The 22,863-nt window shown below is 41.4% G+C and overlaps 1 protein-coding gene across 4 annotated transcripts in view; it reads left to right on the top strand.

The window, feature by feature from the left end:
• Positions 1–22,863, top strand: part of LOC113017037 (RAS guanyl-releasing protein 2) — a 35,849-nt gene continuing 12,986 nt past the window's right edge. For all 4 annotated transcript variants that reach the window (XM_026160295.2, XM_080299796.1, XM_026160292.2 and 1 more), the window contains exons 1-9: positions 1–361; positions 12,334–12,467; positions 12,610–12,712; positions 12,951–13,007; positions 13,273–13,404; positions 13,930–14,080; positions 15,167–15,340; positions 19,753–19,869; positions 20,250–20,531. In XM_026160295.2, coding sequence (XP_026016080.1) covers positions 12,398–12,467; positions 12,610–12,712; positions 12,951–13,007; positions 13,273–13,404; positions 13,930–14,080; positions 15,167–15,340; positions 19,753–19,869; positions 20,250–20,531 — 1,086 coding nt within the window. In that variant the 5' untranslated portion in view covers positions 1–361; positions 12,334–12,397. The remainder of the gene's footprint in view (positions 362–12,333; positions 12,468–12,609; positions 12,713–12,950; positions 13,008–13,272; positions 13,405–13,929; positions 14,081–15,166; positions 15,341–19,752; positions 19,870–20,249; positions 20,532–22,863) is intronic.

The following is a 22,863-nucleotide window of genomic DNA, read 5'->3' as shown; positions in this document are numbered from 1 at the left end:
ACTAGAAGACTGGCACGCGTTCCAGCTGCGAGCAGATAACTGAGCTCGGCTGCCTCCGCTGCACCAACACGCATCACATCCACAACGTGCTTCCGAGTGCGCCACTCGAGAACTTGGAGACAGCCGCATGGCCCGTTCACAGCAGCAGCATTAATCCCCCGAGGTCGGACCCCAGTTGTTTATCATCTGATGACTTCTTGCGGGCTCCCATCTTTGCCGACTCTAACACTCGGTCGCCGAACAGACTTTGTGAGTTCGACAGTGTTACGGTGATGTAACGCTTCCCATATCAGAGCTCACTCCACAACTGTTGTCACTCCAGCCTCTCCTCTCAGAGCATGGGACGCTTCAAACTCTAAAGGTAAGAAATCTCCTATTTACTTGTTAGTACAACACTGGTGCCACTTTTTTTCCTTTTTAATCTGCAAGGTGGAGCTCAACTACGGCACCTATTTCTTGAAGAAATCTGCTGAAACGTTACACGTCCTTTTCTGGTTCTGTTAAAAGCCTTTCACAACCTAGATAGGCTGACTAATGCATGAGTGCAAGTGTTACTTCTTTTGCAACAGTGAAATTGCGCATGGGCATGCCTGATTGCACCATCAACAACTGCATTGTCTGTCTGATAATTTCACGTCGATTCATTGTGGGAAAAAAGGAGGTGAACTTAGTGCTGCTGGGCTCAGACTTGCAGCTGCAGATACATCTACCTGTTGAACAGTGTTCAGACAGTGATGGTGCTATTCACAGGGCCCAGTGTGTGACTGACTGTGTGCTTGTGTGTTTGTGTATATCTAGCTTGCAAACAACAAGCGTCGGCGGCTGTGTGTAAGAATGAATGAAGAAATGCATTATCTTTGTGGCTATTAATAGACTCACTATAACCACAATATAAAGCTGAGATGCTTAGAGCTGCAGCTACACTGGCGGTGGTTGGGGCGGGGGTAGAGGGATGCCTATTTCTAAAATCTAAAATCTTTGTCCTGCTTCAGCTGGCATGAGAATGATGGTTAACAGAGGTCTGCTGGCACGCACAGTTACAGCTCAAGATGCCAAAGCTCCAGCTGAGTTCTTCTCTTTAAACCTTATGCATCTTTCAGAGCTGACAGCACAGTGAGGTGTGCTTTATATTGCACATGCACTGAGTCTCAGGATTACTGGCGGCTCTACTACTAAACCAACGGATGTAATGATACCTGCATTGAAAGGAATTTACCTCGACTGTAACGCAACACTGTAGGCCACATCCCAGCTGATTGTGATTCAGCAGGCCCGAGTGGTGAGTCAAACGAGTGACAGGTCAGGTGTAGCTTTCTCAGCCTTCAGTCAACCTCTTCATTGCTTGTTTTCTTGTGCAGACTGCAGCTGTCTTAAATGTAATGATTCAAGGTGATTTCGTGCCAATGCGTGCAGAGCAGCAGGGATTAGGAGGCATCTCGGAGTGTGTGGACGCTTACTCACACTGCAGCGTCTTCGCCAAGTTCACCCCAGCTTTATCCACCCTGAGCCGTGGTGTCAGAGCCGTGGGATTTCACTTGTAAGCTGGAATCCCTACTGATGTTTTTTTGCTGCATGCGAGAGGCTAAAACAGAGAAGTCACTTCAGTGTTTTCAGTGTGTAGCTCATTTGGCTGGAGCTACACGTTGCTGATGTAGCTCCCGCTGCTATTTTGAATATTGGACAAGCCTGCTTTTGTGCACTTGCTCATCCAGATTAGCAGCTGCTCATCTGGAGAATGCAAATGAGGCAGACATTCAGCATCAACCATCATGCGTGTGGCTCCCACTTACACACTTCTGTCAGCGACCAACAAATCAATAATAAAAAAAAAAAATAGTCCAAAGTCCATTTTGTCACATGCTGGCTCATTTGATCATCAGTCACCTCAAAGTCACCCATGGCCTCTGTGATCTCATGTACACAAACACTGAAGTGGTGCTTGACTTGAAAGGTAGAGCGCTTTAAAAAGACGGGATTTCAAGGATTAAAGTGCCTCCAAAAAACCGAGTGTAGAAAAAACTGAGTGGAAGAGATTAAAGTAGGAAATCTCTGCATCTCTGTTCTTTCGCGTTCTCCTCTGCTGCTGCAGTGCAATTACTTCTGGCCTGTGGAGCAGACACCCTTGATATTTAGCATCACTTCCAGCTGCCTCCTTCCACCTCAACCTGCAGTGGTGGTGCACTTATCAGGAAAGCCAGCTATAATTGGTTGTATTGTAAAAAGCTTTGCTGCTTTATGCCAAAGGACCGACAGCAACAAATTAGGGAGGAAGGGATGGTGAGTTGAGGAAGGCAAGAACTAAAACAGAACGGGGGGGGGGGGGGGGGGGGGGGGGGGGGGTGGAGGAAAATCAAGCTGAGAGAAAATAATTACAGAGAGCAGACAATGAGCAGCAGCTCAGACATGTGCACTGGATATTTGCCATCACTGGGATGGATGGTCCTGTGCTCTCTGTCTGTCCTCTACCTTCTCAAGTTTGCTTTTTATTAGCTAATCCAATTTAATCCTCCTTGATTACCACCACGGAGGCCGCCTGAATGTTGAAGTCTTTTTTTGAGCTGTTTGTTTGGTGATGCTTTTAACTGATTTAAACACCTGAAAGGAGAATTTAAAGGCACGCGGCGTAGGCAGAGCTGGAATCAGACTTGGTACGACTCCTACTAACTTGGCAGAAGAACAGCAATCCCAAAATTGTGACAACTAAGGATCTAATTGTGAATAGATGTGAACAGGGTTACTTCTAATTATGTATCAGCCTTCACAAACTGTTTTGCAAATGGTCTGCAAATAATTAAGCGGTCATCTGGGATATTTGGATTCCTCTGCTCCCTACTCAACTCTTCAGCTTGCAGCAAAGGCCACGTACTCTGTAAAAAGGTATGGCGGGAACACAGGAAAGAGAGGCGGCAGCAGAGGAGAGGGAGACATTCTGTAGGAGGGGAAGGTAGCGGGGGTGGGAAAGTGTCAGACCTGAAGAGCTATAAATCAAGCTGAGGCTTTGAATTCAATCAGATAGGGTGAAAGGCATTTGTGGGCAAATCCAAAGCTGATTACTAGAGAAATTAGCAGGTGGTTACAATATCACCATTATTTAAAGTTTGGGCTGAGTGGGGTCGCTCTGCACTGAACAGGTGTTAGGCGTGCCTCAGTTTCAGAAAGGGAATCGAAAGTGCCTGTTATCCCACATCTGCTACCAAGTAGTCTCTACCTTTGTTTTCCCACTCATTCTGTTTACAGTCTGTAATCTGTCAAGCTTTTTATCCGAATGTGCATAATATTTGGTGTGTTATGACTACAGGAAATTGAGGGCTTTGTGGTGTGCTCATGGATGTGTGCTGTTTTAGGGAGGAATACATAAACAGGAACTAGCCAGGGCTGTTAAAAAGCCTGCGGGGGTAAAAAGGAGGGTGGTTGTTTGAATGTGAAACTCCCAGCATTCACAACTAGTTCAAAATGACTGTTGTATAAAACCACTGTGCAGCTCAGTGAGCACATCTCTGACAGGCAGGAGGAAATGAAGCAGATAAACATTGCGAACAGAACAAATTGGCCTCCAGAACTGCAGTTTGTGCCTCATTCTGCAAACCGCAGGCCTTTCTTCGAAGATCGGAGTTTGTGAGAATTAAAACATGCAGCATCACTTGGTATGTGGCCCTAACCAGAAGCAGTTTTTACAGCAGCTGCACAGCTGTGCCTCCTTGTTTCTGAGTCAAGGGTGGAAAACAGCACCTTTGGGCAATATAAGTAGCTGAGATTTATATTGCGAAGGTGAAGCGGCTTAAAAAATACTTTTCAGTTTTCTTTTGTTCGGATGATTTCTTGCTTGAGTATAGCACGTTACTGCTGACTGTTGGTCAACGTTTACATTCAAGGCTTTGTGTTAGACAGGATTTATGAAGGAAAGCTTCTTAGGTTTTGGGCAACTGCTCTTTTTGCAACAAGACTTCCGGCTCTCTAAAAGTCTATGCAAAACGAACCTTGTCCAGTGACCACCAAACTTTGTCCCAATAGACTCAGTCACTACTTCCAGGTCAAAGTTCATAATTTCATATTGCAAATGAAGGTTACTATTAGAGCGAGAAAGCATGGTCATCCAGGATGTGCTTATTGGCTAATGACTATCACTTATCAGTAGTGAAAAGATAGTGACAGCAAAAACACCCAGGTTGAGGCTTTTATGCACTAACCAGAGGGTGTTATCATTGTGACTACACCCATGTTTTACATCTTTTAATCTAGGGTTTAACTTTAACCTCATGTAAAAAATACAGAAAGCCTTAACCACAAACGTATTTTTCTGCTCTAGAAGGTAAATATAGTATGTAACAGCTTGCAGCTGCATAGCCTTGAGTAAAGATGGACAGTATTGCCTGGCAAACGGGGGATTACATGATTGTGTGTTGCACAAAGGGAAAACACAATCACACAACTAACTGGCTTTAGAGGTTCTTGTCTGTTAAGATAGCTCTTTGTTTTATTTTATTCTTTATGCTAAGCTAAGTAGTTTCTTGGCGCCGCTTCACATAAAGGTTTTCTTACATAAAAGTCTGACAAAAGTGCAAATGTGCCAGTTTCGCTCTGTTTAGAAGACTCACAACTCTGATCAGGAAAAAAAGGCTAGCCCGGCTGCATTCAAGGTCATAAAATCTGCTAAGTTAAACCCTTGTAAGCTAACTATAGGTAGCAATATCCTCATATTAACTGTGGAGACATGCAAGTGGTGTAAATTCCTCTTGGCAAATATATGAATGAATGTATTTCCCCTTAATTTAAAATTTGGCCATTGGAGATGGAACACTTTGCAACAACAGGAAGTGATATCCCTGACTTCAGCAGAACACTAGAACACGAACCCTGACCGAGGCATGCTTTGAAGTTAATAGACAGCTGGCAGGAATCAAACCCAAATGCAGAATTCCATAAAATGATGTATCACATTGGGCCTTTCACACAATACGCCATGTGGCCTCATCTTTTACTCATCACGCAGTGAGGTTTGAAAAGGAAGTTTTGTGTGTCAGAGGGATAAATGACAGAGTGAGGAAAAACTCTAGCATATAGAGGAAATATGTGTGAAAAAAATTATTCATAACACTTACTCAAGCCGCTCTGTACAAGTGTGTTTGTAATAAGGTAGCAAAAAAAGAGAAAAGTGTGGACAAACAGAAGAAGTTGCCACATCTCACATACACATAGCAGCACACCCTTCCGGTATTTGTTGTGAAGCAAACTTTCACATCTGGTAAAGGACCCATATTTGAGCAGGAAGCTTGAACACAAAGCAGTGAAAACAATCTGACACAATGATGCATTGTCGCATTTGGGGGGGTGGTGGCAGGAGGCATACATTATAACACATGAAATCAGCCACGATGTCCTCTCTGTCTCCTGCGTTACGTTTTTCATTTGAAGTCAGAAATGGGAGATATAAGATATTAATTTGAGCCAGATGTGGAGCAGGATGCGTGACTTTATTTGTTAAAGGACACAACACAACATCCCACGTGGGTAGCTGCTGTCTCCCAGCAGGAGGACATTTACATATTTTTCTCCTTTTCCCCTCTCTGTTATTTCAAGATTACAAAGAAGTGCTGCTTTTCTCAATCTTTTGAGAAGCATTAGCATGAGTGCTTCCATGTGCCTATAGAAATTTCCCAGTTGCACTTTAATTTCATATATCTCATTGTGTCTTCTGTCAGTACTAACCCTCTATACTTAATCTCTTTCCTCCTTCGGCCAACAGTATCTTTTTGTGTTTTACTGAGCTGAAGCACACTCTTCCTGCCTCCCAGTCTCTCTCTTTATCACCCATTCAAACATTCCTCCTCTCCTCCCTCTGCTTCAACCCCTTCCCTCCCTAAGGAGCAACTGTAGCTGCTAATCTCAGTTTGCAGCCGGTGCCCCCCCACTGATGTGGCATTCTGCGTGTCCAGGGAAAGGGAAATGTTTCCCTTCCTGCTCTCAGTACCCTACAGTCTCTAAATAGAAGCCTGCCACCAGCTACTCTGAAGAACTATATCTGTCCCATCATGCAACACCCTTACTACAACTGGGGGATGTAGGGGAATAAACAAGGGTGGTGTGTATGAAGAACTGGTTTTTGTACGCGTATTACAGTCTGTCAAAGACAGGAAGATATGATTTAATATCATATACTTTTTTTTTAAAAGCTAATATCATTAGAAAAGGTTGTCTGCCTGTGCCTGCTGTTATGTTACATTTTCCATGGCCAAATTTGTTAGTGGAAATCTAAACGTAATGCTATTACAGTTTCTAGCTGTAACATATGATGAAAGGAAAACTGTCTTAGCATCATTACCCACCAGTAAGTGGTTCACAAAAATGGAAAATGGAACAGCAAAAGTAAAAAGGAGGCAGATAGGAGGAAAAGCCCGCGCGGGTGAAAATAATCAAAGGTTTTATAGGAAATCTGGCCTCTTTTTTTTCTTCTTTAAAACACGGTAGCTATTTAAGTCATTCATAAAGTATGTGACTAGACTATAAAACTATGTTTTAGTGTTGTTTTTGCATTTCTTCCACACAATAGTAAGAAACATTTACTATTGTAAACAATTATTACACGGTAGCCTCAAATTCAGAGCTCTTATATATTTGCTAAAGTTTTAGTAGAAGAATACTTAACTTATTTATTTCATACACTGAGGTTCATACAAGACTGACAGCTATAAGCAGCATCAGCATGACAATGTGCTCCATTAATTAATAATGTGTCTGCCATGTTGTTCAGTATGTCACATGCTTATATCTGAAGATTCACACCAAACACAACATAGAGCCGAGGTCATCTTTGTGTGTCTGCTTAAAGAAAGTTGTGACAAAAATTGTAAGCACACAAAATATGAGGCCCAAAATGTACAATTTGGTAGTAATCCATCCAAACGTACTTGAAAAACGGGACTCTGTCCAATCAGTCTTGCTATGGCATTGACAATTTGAATAAAGAATCAAATTCTGTTAAAATTGTGTCTCTTTTCTTATAACTGTTATCCACAAAAAACTTGTTTTTCCCAAACGCCAATGAGAGAGGATAGAACTAAATCAATGATTGTGAATTAGCATGTAGCATTTATCAGCGTGGAATTGAGTCCATTATGGGAGTGTCGATAAGACGATGGACATGATTATTGCCTGTTTGTCAATGCCTTATCATCAGTTAGTACTTTAAGACGGGAAAGTCAATAAAGATTTAAGCTCTCGGTTTTCTTCTAATGTCTATAGCTGGAAAAAGTGTGCGTTTAGCATAAGCTCCTTTTATTAAGAGTTCTGCTGCTTTAAGTCAGCTCATAAACTCTGCATTTGAGCAGCAGAACAGAAGCCGTCATATTTGGAATATCAGTTTTCACAGACATCCTATAAAACCACTATTTGTTATTATTAGTTATGTTAACGTCATTATTTTAACTACATGTATATTTCAGGTGCTTTTAAATGTGTCCAACAGGAGTCATCAATTCTTAAACAGTAGCAACAATAATATGTCAGCGTGAATTCACTGTTATGGGTCAAACTTCAAAAGCATTGGTGTAAAGTTGAGAATGAGCTGAAAAGCAGCTCGCCTGTTATTCTGTGACCGTGATATTGAAAACGAGAGAGGCAGTAGTCTGAAGGGGGTCTGACTGCGTCTAGCCGGAGGATGTGACCTTTTTCACTGCCCAGTAAAGCAGCAGCACACAGCAGATTCTGCATGGCCAGGATTGACCAGGCACCCGTCAACTTCCCTTTATCCCCGCTGAGCCCCATCCACCCCTTAATCTGCCTGATCGATGGCCCCGGGTCCTCGTCACCAGGCAACCAAGGATGACACTAAAGCTCTCGCAGTGTGTGCTTCTTTACAATCAATTCGCCGCTTTGCAGATATCGGGACTGTATTAGAAAGACGCTGCTGGAAAAACACTTAAAGAATGTCTAGAAAAGAAGGGAGGAGGGACCCTGTTTAAGACAGATCAGTCTTAATTCATATAAAAACTTAGAGAACATTGTTCTCTGGGTAATGGCAAAGCGTTCCTGTCAGCAGGATGATGAATGGTGTATTTGGAAGATACCATCATCATCAAGATGGGCACAGTGTGTTCAGCAGCGCCAGACTAGACTCTGCTAAAGCGTTGGTGACACTTTAAAACACCTCTGCTTCTCCCTTTCTTGTTTTGTTTAGCCCCTGAGAGATGGGCCCCACACAGAAGGAGAAAGTGGTTTTAGGTCCTCATTCAGTTTTGAGGATGGACACTTTTGTAATAAACACTGAAAATGCAGAAGTGAAACAGAAGAGCACATTTTTTCACAGGCAAGGCCATCTCAGCTCAAACCTAGATGATCCTCAGGCTTATCTCCTGCAGTGAGGAAACAATTGACTTCAAGGCAATTTTCATTCTCATTATATTCATGACATGCGAGCAGACGTAACTGCCAGTGCACAGAGCCAATACTGATGGAGTGTAGGCTCCTTTTTCTGAGCTAGGCATCACAGGTCTTGGTGTTTGTTTGCTGAGGTTTTAATACTCACATGCAACACTGCTTTACTTCCTGTGGTGACTTTAGCAACCCACCTTGAAACTTTCATATCTATTTACAGCAACACAAAAGCCTTTTTAGTTGTTCGCCATTTATCTTCCCGTAATCTGACCATATCGTTTCAGCAGTTTAATCTTGCCTACTGATCAGCGCTGTGGCTGATCGCCCTAACAATGTTAAATTGCGGTTGAGGATTATACTTCTATCTCTTTCTCTACGTTTGCTTCCCCCACCATCCCTGCAGAACGTGGCTGAGACAGCTTGTGAAGCCTGTAATTGAGTGTGTCCACCCACCGCGTTGCGGCAGAGACAGTGCAGTGAAAGGCTTCATTGTGTCAGGCACAATGGATACGTACACATACACATCACACCCTTCTCACACTCACAGAGCCACCACATTAAAATAAAGTTACAGCAGTGCACAGTGTGTTGTTGGGGACTTTGTTACCTAACTTTGTTACTTGAGCTTAACCTTAGTGTCACTTTTACACTTATAGTGTCATGAAAAAATGTTTACACCTACATGTTACAGACCACAAACAAATTTTTCTATTAGACAAAGTCAACCAGAGTAAATATCAAATATTTTTTAAATAATAATTTCATTCAGTCAGGAAAAAAAAGCTATTCAAATCTATCGGGCCCTATGTGATAAAAAATATCTATCATGAAATTAGTTTGACTAGCCTCACCCAGGCCTGATTACAGCCACACCCTTTTTTATTTTTTTATTTAGAAATAATTTCAATTGAACTGAGTCGAGTCTGACACAGTAAAAATAGGCTAAGAGATATCAGATCATGGAGAAACCTTGGAGCGCTGATGAACCATCCCAAAATTACTTCAGAACCCAGAACAACTAAAAGAAAGTGTTCATGATTCAGTAATAAGAAAGAGACTGGGAAGAACCATCTGACATAAAAATAACACAGCATTTCATAAAAAGAAGATCCCACCAACAGTCAGACACCGTAGAAGTGTGATCGTCCACTGCTGCTTCATGACCTGGAAGGTGGTTCCTTCAATTACCTTGCTGTAATTGAAGGAAGTATGAATTTTGCGACCAGAAAATCCTGCAGGAGACTGTCATCAGTTTGCGCCTGGAGGTTCAGGCCCACTTGGATTATGCAGCTGGACAATGATCCGAAACACATCTGCAAGTCCAGCTCCTAAAGCCTCAAAGAATTCCCAAAAAACCAAACAGATTTCAGAGCGACCTGGTCAAAATCTGACTGTCAAAGAATGACCTTAAACAAGCTGTTGATGCTTGAAAACTCTCCAATGAGGGTGAATGAAAGCAATTCTGCAAAGAAAAGTGGGGCAAAATTCCTCCACAGTGATGTGAAGGACTCCTCGCCAGTTATCGCAAAAGCTTGATTGGAGTTCTTGGTGCCAAGGGTGGTGCAACCAGGCTCAGGGGGCAACTGCTTTTTCACACAGGGCCAGGTAGGTTTGGAGCCTTTTGTCTGCCTGCATTTTAGATTAACTTGGGTTATCTTTATTTAATACTACAATTATCTTTCATGAGCTGAAACATTTCAGTGTGACAAATATGAAATAAAGTAAGAAATCAGGAGGGAAGGCAAATCCTTTTTTCACTGCACTGGGCCGTCAATGTTTTGATCTGGGGCTATATAAAAATGAATCAAAATTACTAGTTTCTTTAATGAATGGATGGATGGATGGATACATTTGACCAATTAATCATGTCATAACTTGGAAGATGGTATATTTTACTGATCGAGACACAAGTAAAGAATTTGGGATTACTCCAAAATAGTTTTTTTGTTCTTCTACTGAAGGTATTTTGTGCTCAGGTGTGTGTATATGTTGTTAAAAAGTAACTGGTCATTAAGTTGTTGTTGCCATGGTTACTTGGAGCCAGACCTTACCAAATCAAGAAAAGCACAGATGCAAATTTTTAGCTTGTTTCCTATGAATATGTGATAGAATGAAACGCATGTCAAAATATTTGCTATTGTGTCGTAAATATTCATCAAACTTTTTTATAGCCTGCTGCAGACAGCATTACAGCATGTCAGGAAAAGATAAATAGTGGTTTCCTGCTGATTGGGCTTGTGGCTTAGTATCTGTCTGATAGAAAAGCCACACACATCGGTGAAAACTGTTTATTATGCTTGGCTCCAAAGTGCAGTTATAAAGCATAGAATTGGTGTGTAAATGTAAAAACTGATTTTAGTTTGACGAAACAATCAGCCAGGATTATAGATCTGATTCTTTACTGATACAAAACTAGCATTGCCGCAGTCTGAAAACAATTTATTATCGAAGCAGTAATTTGTTCAGCTGGTTAAGATGTAACGCAAATATTTATGTAAACTTCTGGGCAAAACAATTTTAAAAGGGTCATATTTTGTAATCAATCGTGTAAAAATTGGGCGTCTGTAGTTTAGGAAGTAGAGCTGGTCATCTACTAACGGTGTAAATAGTCATTTGATTACTCGCTGCAGCGGACACAAGCTACACACATGGGTCCAAATACCTATTGTTTCTGCATTTTGCCACCAGTGTATCAAAATATAAAACATTTTCTATGAGGCTGTAGTCAAAGATAATGTTGGTCAGCAGAAATCTACTATTGTGAATTTGCAGTATAGATAGAAGTAATCACAGCAATTGTCTGGCCAATGAGAAGCAAATGACCAACCACTGGAGCAGTTGCAGCAGTGGGTCATATCTTGGCATTCTAGATGCTAATGGCCCTAATAGAAGTCTGTGTTCTTGTTGTGGGTGAGAATCTACACAAGTAGCCTTCATGCTCTTCAGCTGACAGTATTTTGTGCTCAGGTGTGCATATGTCTCATGAGGACCTCAAACGGACTATAATCCCTGGCTTCTTGGTATTGCCTTCTTTTTTTTTTGTTTATTCCTTTATCGATCCCACAAATTTGACAAATTTGGAACACAGTGCTTGCTGTTAGACAATAATGATAGTCACATGAGCCTTCATATAAATAGCTAAGACTAGTACTGCATTCCAGAAACCTTTGTTAGGAAGTGATGTCCTTCTCGAGTTAGTGGGTTCCAGACAAAGGCAGGAAAAGCAGGATTTGTTTTGGTTCTTAGCAAAGTAGATCCATGCAGGTATCACTATGAATACAGCATAATATTTAAAAAACACAATCATGGATAGAACCTGATCAGTTTTCTGTGTACGACTTATTTAGGGAGTCAGAAATAAACAGGATTGGCAGTACGGATTAAAAGTTTGCAGTTTTACTTCTGTTTAAATTCAGTGCCGCCAGCTTGGATCGCTAATTAGGATATGTTGATATTCTAATTATTCATATTCAGTAATGCACTATAGGTGTAGTTAAGACTAGGTTTATGTTTGATTGGTCCTGATATCAAGATCCGGCCTTTGCTGTGAGGACCAGGCTTGGTAAAGACTGATTGGTGCAACTGTTCCCTGTAAACTAAAGCCCTAATTCACCAACTCATTTCCCCACACACAACACTAACAGACTGCAAAAACTTTAAACTGTTAACCCCGAAAACTGGGTCACTTAAAAGGTGCTTCTATAAGTAGAATGAGTTCATTGCAGATTTTGCACATTGACACCATGAATGTGTTTTGGCCATACTTAACCATCATATCAGATGACACTGACAGGCACATGTCCCAGTTAACTTACTGCAATGAATATGCCACTCTGCAGTGCTGAACAGGATATAGAAGAACTAACCACACAGCTATTTTAAGTGTGCTGCAGAGTAAGTTTTGCTTCCCCTGTGTTTACTTAATAATTACTCCCCTCTCTTTTCATCTCCTTTTGTGTTCAGTGAGAACCAACAGATTCAAACCACAGAGAGGTAAACGAGGGGGAAAACTGAGAGGACAGCTACGATGGAGTCCATATTATCGGAACAGTCTGCCACTGTGGACGAGCTGGTGGAAGCCTGCATCAAAGCCTTTGGTTGGTTATTTAAGTATTATTTCTTTTATATGAATTATTCATCTGCTTGTAAAGGGAGGCAGTAGAATAAAAAACACAAGCACAAATTGAACATGCTGAGGTATCTTCTTAATGACAGGTGACTCCCTGTTTTTCCTCATAGATGAGAAGGGCACTTTGAAGGATGCATCCTTGGTCCGCATGTTCCTCATGATGCACCCTTGGTATATCCCTTCAGCTGACCTGGCCAAGAAGCTTGTGCTGAAGTATCCTTCACCTCTGAGTGTTCTTACATCAGTGACAAATGTTATGTTTTTTTTGCTCAGTGTTTTTCTAAGAATGCTGCCTATGAATATATCTTTTTTCACACATAATGCACAGAGCAATGGAAATAGTGCCAGACTTTGTTCCCCTTCTAAATCTGTGAAATCTAAATGAGATTTTTGAAGAAGTTGTTGTAGTGTTGCGAGGAGCAGCTCGGTTGCACCTTGACCTCAGCATCAGATCTCAAGAGGATGGCTGCACCGATGAGCGCCGAACAAAAATATGCCACCTCGTCAAGTAACAAACCATCTTTTCTGACTTCTGCTCGTCTCGTTGCCTTTTTCTAAGAGATCTTTGATCTTTCCAAGTGTCATTTCCATTTATCCTTTTATCCTTTCTAGTTTTTTCTATGGTCTTCTTCATGTGCTCCAATTAGGTGCTTTGTTTCATCAAATACCAAAACTATAATGCTATTTTAAATTATGAGTTGACCACAGCCCAGTCCTTTCAGTGTATGCCATCACGCTCACCTCTCTCTCTCTCCCTTTATTCTTTCTTCCAGGTACTGGATTTCTGAGTTTCCCGCAGAGTTCAATCTGAACCCGGAGCTGGCAGACCAGATCAAAGACTATAAAGACCTCTTGACCACTGAGGGCAATGAGAGGCAGAGTCAGCTCATTGACTTGGACAGCGTGTGAGTGAATAGGCCGCTGAATGCTGCGTGTGTTGTTGACAGTTTGAATGAGTGTCCCCATCTGCCGATGTTTATGTCAGCAAGCCCTTTATTGCCTGTTATTTGAAATTGCTGAGCTGTGCTATGCAGGGCCAGTGACCTGTCCTTTTCTGAGAAATGCCACTTCTATATGGCTCCGCTTTCTTTTATTGCTCCAAGGAAATGAATTCGTGGAGCTGATTTGATTTCTATGCCAGAATATCTTAGAATAAGCAGGGGAATAGCCTTCTAAAAATAACTTCTACAGCAATAGTTGGAGAGTTGTAGTTCAGTCTACAAATATGAGGTTTCTCAGGGCTTTTTATATTGTAGACACATTGTACTATCATCATTTTCTCATGGTAGTTTTTCCTTTTTTTCCCCAACAGCCCTTAAAGGCCAGCTGTAACTTTTGCAGCGGCTATAAAAGTGATCCTTGTGTAGTTTTTTATGGTGCAGTTCCAAAAGACCTTAAAAGAGACAACCGTGCTTTTTCTCCCCTCTCAGGCCGTCATATAAATGGAAGCGGCAGGTGACCCAGCGTGTCCCATCTGTGTCCAAAAAGAGGAAAATGTCCCTGCTGTTTGATCACCTCGACTCCTGTGAACTGGCTGAACACCTGACCTATCTGGAATACAAATCCTTCTGCAAGATCCTGGTCAGTGTGACCATGGCTCTGTTTTTATTTTTTTTTACTGTGATGTTTACAGCTCTTAAATTCTCAAGTAACTCTGTGTTTACATGATTCAAGGCTCACTGCAGTTGCTAAGCAATAGTTGTTAAAATCAACTTTAACTGGGCAGTAATTATATTTAGTGACTGGAAATAGTGTTCAATTTGAGAGCTATTTCAGGAGGCAAAAGAAATGACTGGGTCTGTGCAGAATTAAACGCTTGAGGATTCTTTTTGTTGATAATTTATTCCAGTGGGATGATGCTCGTGGCACAGTAGGGACAGTGTTAATGGCGTTTCTTTTGTCTTTGTCTTCATGGCTCTGCTAAAATAGAGTTTTGCCTAAAAGGAAACAAAAAATGGAATTAATGAGGATCTAACAACGAGTACAGCTGTAATTACACAATATTATTTGTCTGCATTTGACTGATTACAGACAGTTAATATAATAATATAATTTCATAAACCAGGCTTGCTGTTTCCCATAGATTGCATTAGACAGACGTAATGGCGTCATCCAGTGTTTGTGGGGCTAATCGGACTGATACAGCATTAGATGCTCATGTGATAGGAAGTTGTCAATACCTTAATTGTTTTCTGTCTCGTGGCAATTTTAATCCAAATTTGACTTGGACATGCAGCTCTATTAGACACTTGAAACTAACAAATCAGACCATAAATGAATCGGGAAAGGATCTGCTGAGGTTATAAATACTGGATAATATTTCTTTTTGGAAACAGATGAGTCTCCGCCTGCTTTGACTATTAGAAATAATGCAGGCTTACGGTACTTCTCATTTCAGACTGCGTCTGTATTTTGTATCCAGTCTTGTTATTTCATTGTTTAAAGTTCTGTGCTCAGCTAAGCAAACCAACTGCATATCCAGGTTTACTGTATGGACATAGGAGACTGTCTACAATCAAGAGGAATATATACAAAACAAGAGAAAGGCCTTTGCATATATGTTTGTCGTCAGGCATTTTCTAATATTCAGAATTGCTGTGGGATGTGAATATGATGTACTGTAATTTAAATAGATAAAGGCTTTCAATGCTTTACTTCTCCTTCTAGTTTCAGGACTACCACAGCTTTGTGATGCATGGCTGCACGGTGGATAACCCCATCTTAGAGCGCTTCATCACGCTCTTTAACAGCGTCTCACAATGGATCCAGCTTATGGTGCTCAGCAAGCCCACCGCCCCGCAGAGAGCTGCTGTTATCTCCCATTTCATCCGAGTGGCACAGGTCTGTCTGCTGGGTCTGTTACAATCGGGAAAGCTTGGCGGTTCTGGGTTCATGGATAGAGAGTGTTAGTGGGTGATTGTTGGGGGCAGAGAGAAAAAAGCAGGAAAGGTGATTTGGAAGCAACTGTGAAAACCAGGAGGAGCAGAGAGAAGTGGAAAAGTCACCGAGGATCTCTTATGACTTGCAAACAAATGCAAAATATACTAGGATTTCCCATTAGCAGCACAACTGTGTGAAAAAGGGAACATTAATTCAAAAATGGCATTGGAGGTATTAGCATTCCAAGCTCCCTGCTCAGTGAGATAATGCTGCTGCCAATTTTGCATCTTTTAAAAATAAAGGAGATCTTTGGGCTCAGTTCCAGCTATCTATGGTTTTTTTTTGTTCCTGTAGTTTACCAGAGTAGTTCTCTGTGACTCACAGTACCAAATAATCCTTACTTATCTCACGCTGAGTCTTGGTGCAGTCCATGACTTCATCCACCTTCCGAAACAAGCTTCAGTCAGCTTACTTCTGACTGGCTGACCCCTGGAAACAGTGGGTGGGCTTCTGTGATGCAGAAAGAGCTGCGTGTCTGACATGACCATATTACAAATATCCTCTCATATTTACATCACACAGAGTAGAAAAAATTGCAGCAGAGTTTTTAGCATAAAGCTTGACCTGTTGCCCTACAGTCATGCCTTGAGTTTAGAGGGTTTCAGGAAAATATGATATTTATGGCAATGGTGATATTTAAAAATGAAATATTTATTTTGCACATATGCTACAGACAACTGATTTTTCTTTCTGTTTACCTTTGTACACTTATGCTTAAAGATTCTCTTACCACCTCCATAAACTTGTATTTTGAACATTTTTCATTTGCCAAAAAAGACAACAGACACACAAAACAGTTGTAGATACACTTGACTGACAGAATTATTGCAATTATTTCTTTTTTTAAAAATTGCTTTTCTATAAATGCTTCATTAATATTATTATGATGTTTTGTAGTGGAGGAATCTAGTTTCCAACTAGAGAAATATGACTGAAAACTGTGCCCACCTTCCTGTTTCTGTACTCATTCGCTATAGCGTTATGGTCGTCTGCATGTCATGATCGCTCTAATCCTAATCTTCACTTAATCTTAATACTTCCACAATTTCCTGGAAGAAACTGCCAGCTAGCTGCGCTGTATGGTTTTCCAATCATATGTCTGGAGACTGTCGTCCTTTCACTACAGACGCATGTCTTTAAGTGGCACCCGGGGCTTCTCTGTAATTGATTTCAGTTCAGCTTGATGTTATCGCTTGGTTCGGTCTGCCAGATGGGCTGAGTTTCCCCTCCACGCGACAACTCAGTCATCTAAGCCGTTAAGAGGAAGCTTCAGTCAGCCATAGAAAGTGCAGAAAAAGAATTTTCATCTTAATAGCCTGCAGTGCTCTGTGAATGCATGCTCATTACTTACTGCAAGTCTAGTGTGGGTTTGTTTTCATCTTTATGAGTCGCTTAGGTCTACTCCCGTTCTCCATTTATTTCATCTTCAGCAGAACACATGCTAGACGCACATAATGTGCTCTGTTGAGGTACGCCAGCAATCTAACACCTCTGCAGGGTTCTTATCAGGGGAAGCCCAGCAGAGCTCTCCCAAGTGTTTCAAACTGAACACTTAAGGTTGTTTGAGTGTTTCAGGGAGCTAGATACTTTAGAGGTGAGGACAGTATGAACAACTAAAGTTCGGTTGTGCAGACGGTGGATAATGAGCTCTTTCTGTGCAGCCCGATCCAAAGATCGCCATCAAACAGCAGTGTCTATTGGCCAGTCAGCTGGTCACATGATGTTCTGTGCACCAATTAAACTCTTTTATATTTGTCAGTGGTTTAATTTGGATTGATACTAATCAAAAATAAAAAGCGTGTTTCCTTATCCACAATATTAAAGCAGTGCAGTGACTGAAGTGTGCATCCCTTGGATGAATTGTAATGTGCTCTGATGACATTTGTTGTGTTGAATACACATTGGCCTTTGTGGTTGTGGATTGAAACAGCCTTCCAGCTGCTAGGTGGATATTCTCATTTGTTATGAGATCCTTCGTAATAACGGTGGTGATCCCCACACTGCTGACTCACTGCCATCACCAGAGAACTCTTTGTTCTTCAGTTATTTGAAAAGAATGACTTGCCATTAGGCTTCATTTTATTTTTGCTGGCTGTTCGATAATGCAATTATACTTACTTTGCTCAAATGTGTACACATTCAGAATGCTAGTGTGTGTATAAAGCTAGATTCATCAAAACTGACATCACCCAGATGTCAAGTTGAGCTAGTGGAATTACAGGAGGTGAAACACAGCACAGACTGAGTATCTCCAACTACAAGTACTAACACACCTGTTAATCAAAGTATCCTCAAGCCCAGCTGTCAGTCTTAACAGAAGCTGTTCACCCTCCTTACAGTTATTATGATGGGGAAATGATTCGCAGAGGTTAAAACAGTTCTCTGTCCCAGGCTATGCTTTTTAATTCTGTAAAGTCTGACTTTTAGAGCCAGCTTCAAGTGGCCATTATAGGAACTGCAGTGTTTCACATTTCCCGTTTGCTTCATTTTTCATCCCTGGAAATTGCGGCTTGATTCTGATTTTACTGTTAAAGGACCGCTGTGCTTGAGAACATCCTCACATACAAAGCTGGCTCAGTTTCAACCAGAGCAGATAACCATGGTAACATGAGCTGCACAGCTAACCCTGTTTGGTGAAGGTTAATTTGTGGCTTTATTAAGTAGAATGAATTCATGAATACAGAACTTCAGCTGATCTGTGCAGACATTTTAATGAAGCCAATGCTTAGTGTTAAATTCCCTTTTTTTTTGGTCCTCTTAGGATGATTGTGCATGGCTGTCTATGCAGTTAATGATTAAAACCAAAGTAACTATCTTTCCCATGAAACACCTTACACCAACTCCACACATTTCAACTTCTTTATATTCAGATTCTGGGGCAGTGCCGTGAATGAAGCCAGTTTGCAAACATGTGTCCAATGCATCAGCAAAGCTTAACACAATCTAGTTCCTCACTTGAATGTACAGAGCCGTGAAAGATAGAACCACTGCTGACCAAAAAGAACACAGAGGCCGATTTCTCATTTATCTAAACCTCCCCCAAATCAACTAACTAACCAAACAAAAAAACCTGAAAAACATCTTGATTATCCCAAAGATTTTTGGGAGAATATTCTGTGGACTGACAAGACAAAATTTGAACCTTTTGGAAGAGTCAAATGTATTAGGCCATCAGTTTGTGCACTGAAGCTCAAGCACACTTTGTGCAGGATTATGCAGGACTGAAACAAACTGTACTGCACTTAAATTCGATTAAGATGCTTTGCATGACCTTAAATGGCGATTTATGCCCCAAAGTCCTCCAATAAGGCTAAGAGTGGGCCAAAATTAGAGCATACACATCTGAGAAGATCAAACCCTCCACAAAATTTCCTCATTCATTTTCCGCCCATTTAAAATGCCACAAACTTTGATATTCTCTGATGTATCCCAGGGCAAACACATGCTGGCTTCAGATGTATTCAGAGGCAGCACAGGAGGCAGTCTTATTGCACTTGACATTTCCTAAAGCTTCCCTCTGCTGGTTGTGTCCCATTTCGGCATCCTACTGGGAGCCCATCACAAATGACTCATGCTCATTAGTGTTTTTTTCTCAACTGCACACTTGCATTATAAATTCAATTGTGAACGTGGCTGCCTTCAGTTTATTGCACATTGTGTTCTTTGTGAATGTTCCACCTGCGTTTGATAAGCATACCGCATCACCAGTCCACTGTGTGCTAACTCTTAGGTGACAGGGAAAGGTGTGGCATGTTGACAGTGAAACCTTTCCCAGGCATCACTGATGAACACATGTATGCGTGGTGCAGCTACACTCTGCAAATGATGGCCTGCTTTCCATACTGCTTTGCAAATTGATTCTAAAGGTTGTTTGAGCTGAATCAAATGATCCCCTCTGGCAGCCCTCCCACGCAGCAGCGACCTCATTGATTTTCACTGAGATGCCAGCAGTCTGAAGGGCAGCGAGCAGCCCCACAGAGCGCCATTCACAAAGAGTTAGCTTAACTTTGACATAGACAGGTTAGAGCATTCACTAAATTCTTGGTATTCAGATTATGTGTGGATGTGTATTTGGCCTGCTAAACTCTTTCAGTATCTAACCCAGAAGTCTCTTCACCCTGTAACCATTTATTTCCATAGCTGCATCTTTCTGACTGCCTGTAAGTCTTTTTTCATAACTTATAACTTATCTTTTTCTCTCTCCGCCTTAAAAAAAAAATTTGGCCAGGTTGCTCTTGGCAGTGTCTTACACATTCATAAAATATCTCTTCTTTCACCCTCACTCCTAATTTTTCTTCCTCCTCCGTTCACAGAAGCTGCTACAGTTGCAGAACTTCAATACACTCATGGCGGTAGTGGGCGGCCTCAGCAACAGCTCCATCTCTCGTCTCAAAGACACGCAGGCTCACATCAGTGCAGAGACCAACAAGGTGCAGTAGCTGCAGCCATCTGTCATCTATTTCTGGCAACCGCAACCAGGCGCTACCAGACAAATTCAATGTTCGCTGCATGTCTGTGCGCTGAGCTAATAAGTGATAATGCTTCCTGATTGAGTATTCAGCATCTTCTGTGTAAGCGGTACCAAGCTCCCTGTCTGTGCCCATTACTCCTACACAGTGTCTTTTTAGAACTATGAATTTGAGTCACATGACTAGAAAGTTAAATGCAACAGTTGGGCGAGTTACAGTTATGCAAGTCCATCTGGAGCAAAGTTTTCGACAATATTTGTGATGCTTCCAAATCAATCTTTTTTGAGACAGGCATTCTCTTTTCTGCTCCTCAAACCTATATTCCTTTCACTCTACGACAGGTTTTTAACAACTTAATTGAACTGGTGACATCATGTGGCAACTACAGTCAGTACCGCAAGCGTTTTTCTGAATGCTCCGGCTTCCGGTTCCCAATTCTTGGCGTGCACCTGAAAGACCTGATAGCTGTGCATGTGGCACTGCCAGACTGGGCCGACAAAGAGAAGACACGAGTCAACCTGGCAAAAACCCAGCAGCTGTACGCTATCCTTCAAGAGCTGGCGCTCATTCAGGCCACGCCACCTAACGTCGATGCCAACACAGACCTGCTCAACTTACTTACAGTGGGTATAAAGTTTGTTCCGAGTCCAAGAGAAATGTTTGGCTTCAATTACCTACCTCTACAGAAAGCAGTTAAAGGGGTAATAAGAGACAAATCAGGTCCCGAATCAAGTTAGTCATGATGAAGTGGCATTTGTTTGTCAACCAGACGGCTGTGAGGAGGTAGTAGGAGGAAACATTTTATTTCCAGCCAGTGAAGCAGGCAGTCTGTTTGACTTTGTTCTGCTGTGATTCGACTGGCTCGTGGTCAGACAGACTGTAGCCAGCTGGGACAAAATCTGTGCACAGACAAAAGTCAGAGATCATGTGTAGAGGAAAAGATTCAAAACATGAACCTTCAATCACAAAGCAAATGGGATTTACAGATGTGGTCCACAGTGGCATAACAGAGAAATGGTTACTAAGCGTTTGATTGGAAATGCACTGAAAATGAACAGCAAGATGAAGCAGAAGCGAGACAAGCTGGGTTACTTACATTTGCACTTACATGATGTTGTACAGCCGTACAGGAGGGAAAGAAATAAATGTGTCACAGGCTGAGCAAAATTCACAAAACTAAATGGGTAAAAAAGAAAAAGGCATCGTACGTTAGCTTTAATGCTAACGCTTGGGTGCAGAGAACATTAAAGAGGGCATTTAAGTCAGCATTGTTGTTTTCACTTTCGTAACACTGCTAGCCCAGTTCCACTGTTTGAAGTGACTCATTGTTCTTTATCAGGGACAGAGAGTTGTAACCCCTGCAGCATCGTTTTCACTGAACTTTAAGTTGTTAACCTGGACTGAAACCTCATGTCTATTCCTTTAGACTAAAAAGCTTTCCCTGTCAGGTTGCTTTAGCTTTGAAAGTACCCAAGGGGATCTCAGTAGCAGCAGTCTCTTCTTTGAAATCTGAACAGTTTTTCAAGAAAGCCCTTTACCTAAGAGATCACTGTACTAATAGCTCAGCTGTATTTATTCCTTTACTGAGGGAAGAACTGAGGAGGAGGCATGCGTTCACTGCTGTTTGTTGTCATGTGTATTGCTATACTTGCTAGCAAGGTGATACAAAGGCTTAAATAAAACTTAGTGAAGAGGTGAAGCTTGGGTAAAAAGTAACAACAAAGACCTTTGTGTTAAAGCCTGCTTAGGATCAGTTTAATTAAAATTGTAACATAGTGACATTGTGACATTTTCATTTTCATACGATTCTTACTTGGTTATCCAGATCAACAGAAATACAGTGGCGGAATTAATTGTTTGAACCAATGCTGAATTTTTCATTTTGAGATCTGGAGACTATATTGTGGGTCACTGTTATGCTGGAAGACCAATTCACAACCCATCTTCACCCATCCACAACCTTCCTCATGATCATCCTCACCCTGTGAGGCATGATCTTGCAGATCAAAGGTGACTGATGGAAATTTTATATTTCTTCCATTTCTGAGAAATCGCACCAACAGCTTTTCCCTTCCCACAAAGCTTCTTGCTGATGGTCTTCTGGCCCATTCCAGCTATGTGCAGGGCTGCAATCATGTCCCTGATGTCCTTTGACAGATCTTTGGTCTGGCCTATGTTGGCAGAGTGGCTGGAATGGAAGAAATTGACTCTGTGGACATGTTTGCTTTATACACATAACTAATTGAGACCACATTCATTTGGACTGGGCTGTTTTGTAGTTTTACAATAATAAAGACAAAAAAAACTAAGTAAAAAGTATACACCTCCCTACCAGGCTAATGCAAGACTGTAACCAATGTTACCACGGTGCCAGTCAGTGACATCTGCTTTGACTAGTGGCACTCTGCAACAACAAAAGGAAATGGCTCATAATTTGTGGTTGACAAACATTTTGATAGAGAGAGAAATGAGAGGGTTTTTAGAGAGCACAGTAGCACACAGGAAATATACAGCAGTGAGGATATCCTCAGCTGTTTTTATTTACCCAGGGAAAACAGACTAAACTGATTTGCATTCAGACCAAAATCTAACTGGAATTTAAACAAAAGGCAATGTTTTGGATTTACCTCAATGACTAAATAAGTCAGTATAAAGAAATATATTTTAAGCAAATATTTTACTACACATCCACTTGAAATAAAGTGGATGTACTGTAATATCATGTAACAGTGAGTGAGAATGATACCTTAATTGTTGCTACCTGCTCTTTAGTTTGAAAGCTGAGGTGGTAGTGGCATTTTACAACTTCACAACCCAGTGTGTGTGTGTGTATATGTCAGTATTTTTGGCAGATGCAGACAAGAATCTCCTGAATTTAAGCGCTTTCTGAATTTAAACAATCCAAGGAGATCAATTACTGGTAGCAGGTGTTGCTGTGAGATTGCAGCTGGTTTC

Source organism: Astatotilapia calliptera, chromosome 3 (assembly GCF_964374335.1).
Source record: "Astatotilapia calliptera chromosome 3, fAstCal68.1, whole genome shotgun sequence".
In the NCBI taxonomy this organism is placed as follows: Eukaryota; Metazoa; Chordata; class Actinopteri; order Cichliformes; family Cichlidae; genus Astatotilapia; species Astatotilapia calliptera.
This window is presented reverse-complemented; position numbering and strand designations above follow the sequence as displayed.